The sequence below is a fragment of the Nyctereutes procyonoides genome, unplaced genomic scaffold, assembly GCF_905146905.1.
Source record: "Nyctereutes procyonoides isolate TBG_1078 unplaced genomic scaffold, NYPRO_anot_genome, whole genome shotgun sequence".
In the NCBI taxonomy this organism is placed as follows: domain Eukaryota; kingdom Metazoa; phylum Chordata; class Mammalia; order Carnivora; family Canidae; genus Nyctereutes; species Nyctereutes procyonoides.
The window spans coordinates 8,554,522-8,559,974 of NW_026575034.1; the positions used below are offsets into that span (position 1 = coordinate 8,554,522).

Below are 5,453 nucleotides of genomic sequence, written 5' to 3' on the forward strand. Positions count from 1 at the left end.
AGCAGGGGAGCTGCAAATAAATTTAGTGCGTTCTTTAAATAATTCCTTTTCTATGTGGCAAGATGTCATCTGAAACTTCTAAATAGGCATTTAATTAGCTCGGGTGTTGCTTCGGAACAAAAACTCCCGGCGAGAGCTTTGGGGGCACACTGTATTGCAAAGAGGCGGTCGATATGCAGAATTGATGCGCGCCAGCCTTTGTTGCCGGCCCATTGTGCGGGCCATGCTTATGAAGACTAATCCAATCATAAATTGCACCCCTGCGCCAATCAGAGCGCCCAGAGCCTCCGGCGAATGAAGCTCGAGTGGAGAACTTTGTTGAACTTCATTGTCAGAGCTGTCACTTTTCAAAGCGCTTTAACGGGCGCGCCACTATAAAACCATCATCTCGACGGGAGGACCACGGAGGACTCGCAGACGCCCAAGTGGGATCTTTACTTGGAGACGTTTGCCCAAGAGAGAGGGCACCGCGGGGGCGGGAGGGGCGGGAAGCGAGGCATTTACCCTCCGGCCACTGGAAGAAGGGTTATTCTGCCCGCCCCGCGCCTAACATGATGTTCCCCGGCCTCCTCGCACCCCCCGCCGGGTACCCCAGCCTCCTTCGCCCCACGCCCACCTTAACGCTGCCCCAGTCCCTGCAGTCGGCGTTTTCTGGCCACTCGAGCTTCCTGGTGGAGGACCTGATCCGCATCAGCCGGCCTCCCGCTTACCTGCCTCGCAGCTTACCCACGGCCAGCATGTCACCCCCTAGGCAGGGGGCCCCCGCGACTCTCACAGACACCGGGACCTCAGACCTGGGCTCCCCGGGTGCGGGAAGCCGACCGGATGGTTCACCACAGACAGCCGCCTCCCCTGCCAGCGAGCCCACGTTTCTGAAGTTTGGGGTGAATGCCATCCTCTCCTCTGCGCCCAGAACCGGTAAGTGAGCGCAGAGCGCCGACGGGTGGTCCAGGTGCGCGTCCTTCTGGCTTCGGGCACCCACTCACACATGGGCGCACACCCCTCCGCAAGATCCCCAAAGCCCCCGCGTCGTGCAGTAGGAGACTTAGGTCCAGCCAATTCCCGGGAAGAAAAGCTCCAGGTTCGCGCCACCCTCATAATGAACTTGAGCACCTGTAGTGGGAGAGAGCGCCCGCCCCTAGGTGTCTGTGTTTCTGCCCTCCAACTTCTGGAAGCCAGTTTTTAAAACCCAAGACAATATATTTACTAGCTTAGCTAGCATTACGGACCTGCAGTTCTTTTCTTCCCCGCCCCAATACCATCTATCTTGTTAGTGCCCAGGATGAGATTGGGGACAGGGGGCCCGGGACTCTGAGATGGGTGGGGGGCGTGGGGTGACGGGGGCGATGAGTGGAAGGATTTCCACAGATGGCGCAGTGTTAGGAAAAGATGTCTTTTACTCTGCCAAAACACTGAGGAAGATGCCTGTGAAGGCCGCTGAAGGGTTAATCATATCATGTTTCCAATGTTCTGTACGATAATCAAGTACCTAATCAAATTCCCTTTCTGCTTCCCTCCTCTTTTCCTTCCTCCTTTATTCTCTGCCAGAAACATCCCCCGCCTTGCTCCAGAGCGTTCCTCCCAAGACCTTCGCCTTTCCCTACTTTGAAGGCTCCTTCCAGCCTTTCATCAGATCTTCTTATTTCCCAGGTAGGTCTCGTCCCCCTTCCTGGGGGGCGGCGCCCCAGCCCCAGCCCGTCACTCTCCCTGCTCCGAAGCCATATTTCTCCGTCCACCCCTCGGGGTTATGCTCTGGTTCAGAGGTTGCGAGGCGTACAACATTCACGAATCCGTCGCGCCAATTTGATGCCCTATTTAGCACAAGCAGTGACTGCTTGACACTTTGCACCAATTCCCTGCTCTACAAATTAGCAGGAATTGTCATGGTCCCAATTTGAGGCGGTTCCCTTCCCGGCGAGGAGCTGTTGGCATCCCTTCACGCCGCCGTTTTCCCACAGAGTCAGTGCACTTGGCCACGATTCCCCACAAAGGTTTCAGCACCATGACCAATTGGTCAGCTCCTCCGGGCAGCCACACACAGATCGCCCTCGCCCCTCCAGCCGCCCAGAGACACCTACCAGCCGGGGCTAATTTCTCTTTAAGACCCATTCAGGGCTTCGGGCTTTTCACAAGACCACATGGGGTGCCCTCTTGTGTGGGATGCCTGGGGTCGCCCAGGGGGAGGGGGACTAGATCCTCCCACAACCCCAACCTTCTATTTCCAACCTGGTTTCCCAACCTCTTCTCTTATATATACCCTTCCCCCACCGCCTTATCTTTTCAAAGACCTTGAGCTCGCAAAACGAGAAGTCTGAGGGAAGGCCCCTGTAACCGGGTCCCAGTCTAAAGGAGAAACACCTTAAGCAGTGTACTGTAGGTTTCCATGCTGGGATCCCAGTGGTGGTGACTCAAAACTATTGCTCAAAGACTCTGCAACCGGTCAAGACTCGGGAGGCAGAGGAGAGCCTATAAAGAGAAGAGAGACTGGGCATGGGTGGTGGGGGATGGGTAAAACCACAACACTCCCAAAAATCAGCGAAAGAAACAAGCAGTTGATTTTTAAAAGGTGGAGAGTGAATTCACCAACAGCCCCCCACCACCATTCATGCTGCTGCTGATAATGGAATTTGCTCCCTTTCTCCCTCATCTCAATGCTCTAACAAAAACAACCCGAGCTTTATAAATAGCTTTTCATGTCCATTTAATGAAAATGATTCCGGGAAGAGAAGCCTCTGCCATCAGTATTCTCCCAATGGTCTTGGCCTGCAGTTGTGTTTAGTTTGAAAGTGTAAATCTCTTTTGTCCCAGTAATATATGGCTTTCGCTGCTTGTCCTCAGTCTTTTTCTGTTAGTTCATTACTACACAATTACCATTCACGCTTCATTAGAGTCTCTGTTTCTTTTTGGGTTTTTTTTTTCCCTCCCTTAAAGCAAAACTCTCCCCCTTTTTATCATGCCAATACCCATTGGGGAGCGGTCAATGTGCTAATTAGCTGCCACTTTTCATGTATTCTGGCCGAATTCTTTACGTTTTGTGGGGGAGGGGAGGAAAGATTAATATGAAAAAGATGAATGCTGATTGGATTTTTCAAAAAAAAAAAATCCAAAGCGGATTTTCTTCTGTCAAATCAGTAAAGCACCTCATTTTCATCTACAGAATGTAAACGCCTCCAAGGTGATAAAAGCTGAAGGGGGAACCCCAGCGGCCTCAGCTGTACATTTTATTTTTATTTTTAATTTTTTGTAATTTATGTTTTTCTGTTGCTATTTTAGCCGATTTACGCAGCTGAGACTGTCCTCCTGGGCCCGTTGAATGGAAAAAAACGAAACAGGCTATTGTGGGGGCTGTTTTCTGTGTTTCCGTGGTTTTACCTAATCCGGGTTTGCTTGGTTGAAAGGCAAAGTTATTTGGGCGGAAAGCGCCTTTCACTCTCGCAGGTTTGTAGGTTCCTGGCCTATTCTCCGAGGGGAGAAAAAGGGGAGCTTTAAAGAGATGAAGGGATCAGAGAGAAAAACCGAGGGAGGCCCCTAGGGAGGGGCAGAGGCTGCGGCCCACTCACCCCCCCCCCCGCCCCCCGCAGCATCCTCCAGCGTCGTGCCCATCCCGGGGACCTTCTCCTGGCCGCTGGCGGCCCGCGGCAAGCCTCGCCGGGGCATGCTGCGCCGGGCCGTGTTCTCCGACGTGCAGCGCAAGGCGCTCGAGAAGATGTTCCAGAAGCAGAAGTACATCAGCAAGCCCGACCGCAAGAAGCTGGCGGCCAAGCTGGGCTTGAAAGACTCACAAGTGAGGGCGAGGTCCCCCCACCCACCCACAGCCCCAGTCCCCACGCTTCACCCCTCCGCCGCGCACCTACACCTGCGGGGGGCGGGGGGGGGGCTTCTGAAACCGGCTAGGTCCCATTGTACGGATGCGGAAAAGTGAGGTCTAGAGAGGGAATGCGTGCACCTGCCGGCTTCCTCGGGCCCCGGGTCCGCCCCCTGCACGCCCCTGCACCCCCTGCACCCCCCACCCCGCAGCCCTGCGGGTCAGGTGCAGGAGGAGCGGCGGAGGGGGAGGGTCGGGTGGGTGCCTTAGGCGCTCTGCCTGCGCTCGCCTCACCTCTGCTTGCCCCCCTCCCCCCTCCCCCCTCCCCCGCGCCCCAGGTGAAAATCTGGTTCCAGAACCGACGCATGAAGTGGCGGAACTCCAAGGAGCGCGAGCTCCTGTCCAGCGGGGGCTGCCGCGAGCAGACCCTTCCCACCAAGCTGAACCCGCACCCGGACCTGAGCGACGTGGGCCAGAAGGGCGCGGGCGAGGACGAGGAGGCCGAGCGCCCCCGCAGCCCCCGCCGCCCCGCGCCCCCCGCGCCCCCCGCGCCCCCCGCGCCCCTGCGCGCCCCGCGGCTGGACCGGCCGCCGCCCGCCTCGCCCGCGCCCTCGGGCAGCCCCGGCAAGCCCCCGGACTTCTCGGACTCCGAGGACGAGGAGGACGGCGAGGACGAGGAGATCACCGTGTCCTAGGGGCCCCCCGCGCCCCGCTACTGCCGAGAAGCGCTGGGGGGGGCCGGCAGCGGGGCCCGCCCAGCCCCCCTGCAGAGCCGGGCCGGGGCGAGGGCGCCCCCGCGGCCTTCCTGCCCCCCGCACCTCCGCCCCGCGGCTCTGTTGTCCTCCCTCGTAAGGGAAATTTAGGTCCTGGTCTCAGCCTTCGCTTTGCACCCGAGCGCCGGCCTGTCTGGCTTGTTGCAAGCTAGTCCAGCCCCAGTGGGGTGTTCCCAGCGGCGAGCCGGGCCCTGGAGGGCTTTAGCGGCGAGCACGCAGCAAGGGAGGAAACCCTTCACCGCAGAGGACACGCAGTTAGGAGTCACAACATCTAATAGGTGAGCTCGGAGGCCGCCGACTTCCTGGGTGGCTCCACCTCCCTGTCCTAGGTGGGAGGGCCTCCTCCCCAGGGGCTCCGGTAACCCGGTCTTTCCTAAGCAGGTCCCTCAGGAATCTCAAGCATGTTTTAAAGATTTACACACACACACACACACACACACACACACACACGCACACGCACACCTCTTCGGGTCAAAGGCACAACACGAATATTGAATCCTTTCTGTCATATTCCAAACGCTCCCTGGGCCAAGAAGGGAGTTGTTGAGGGAAGAGTCTGCCTCTGTTCCTGTATGCATGTCCTAAAGCTTTTTCTTAATAATTTCCGTATCCATAGTATATGCACCAAGCACTCTACCTTGTGCCCTTTTATTATTTCTGGGGAGATTTCACCGACCTGCAAGGCTCTTGAGCACTGGGCATGCATGATGTGTGCAGAGAGAGAGAACCCACAAGCCTCTTTTGTTTTGTTTTGTTTTGTTTTTTTACTGAACTTTGCTGTCTTTGCACAGCTTTTATGAACTGTACACTGTTTTGTACACATGTGTTGTATGGATATTTTATACCAATGTTATTGTGAATGACTATAAAGGACT

The 5,453-nt window shown here is 56.4% G+C and overlaps 1 protein-coding gene across 1 annotated transcript; it reads left to right on the forward strand.

Moving 5' to 3' along the window:
- The first annotated feature begins 551 nt into the window (after positions 1 to 551).
- DBX1 (developing brain homeobox 1) lies at positions 552 to 4,500 on the forward strand. Its single transcript, XM_055317571.1, has 4 exons — positions 552 to 918; positions 1,549 to 1,650; positions 3,582 to 3,784; positions 4,144 to 4,500. The coding sequence occupies exons 1-4, from the start codon at positions 552 to 554 to the stop codon at positions 4,498 to 4,500; spliced, it is 1,029 nt and encodes a 342-aa protein (XP_055173546.1).
- The last annotated feature ends 953 nt before the right edge of the window (positions 4,501 to 5,453 follow it).

Excerpts from the sequence above, each read along its gene's own strand:
- DBX1 (XM_055317571.1), top strand. The coding sequence starts at position 552 with ATGATGTTCCCCGGCCTCCTCGCACCCCCCGCCGGGTACCCCAGCCTC. Across the intron at positions 1,651-3,581 it reads CAGATCTTCTTATTTCCCAG|CATCCTCCAGCGTCGTGCCC; the intron begins GTAGGTCTCGTC and ends CGCCCCCCGCAG. Across the intron at positions 3,785-4,143 it reads TGGGCTTGAAAGACTCACAA|GTGAAAATCTGGTTCCAGAA; the intron begins GTGAGGGCGAGG and ends CCCGCGCCCCAG.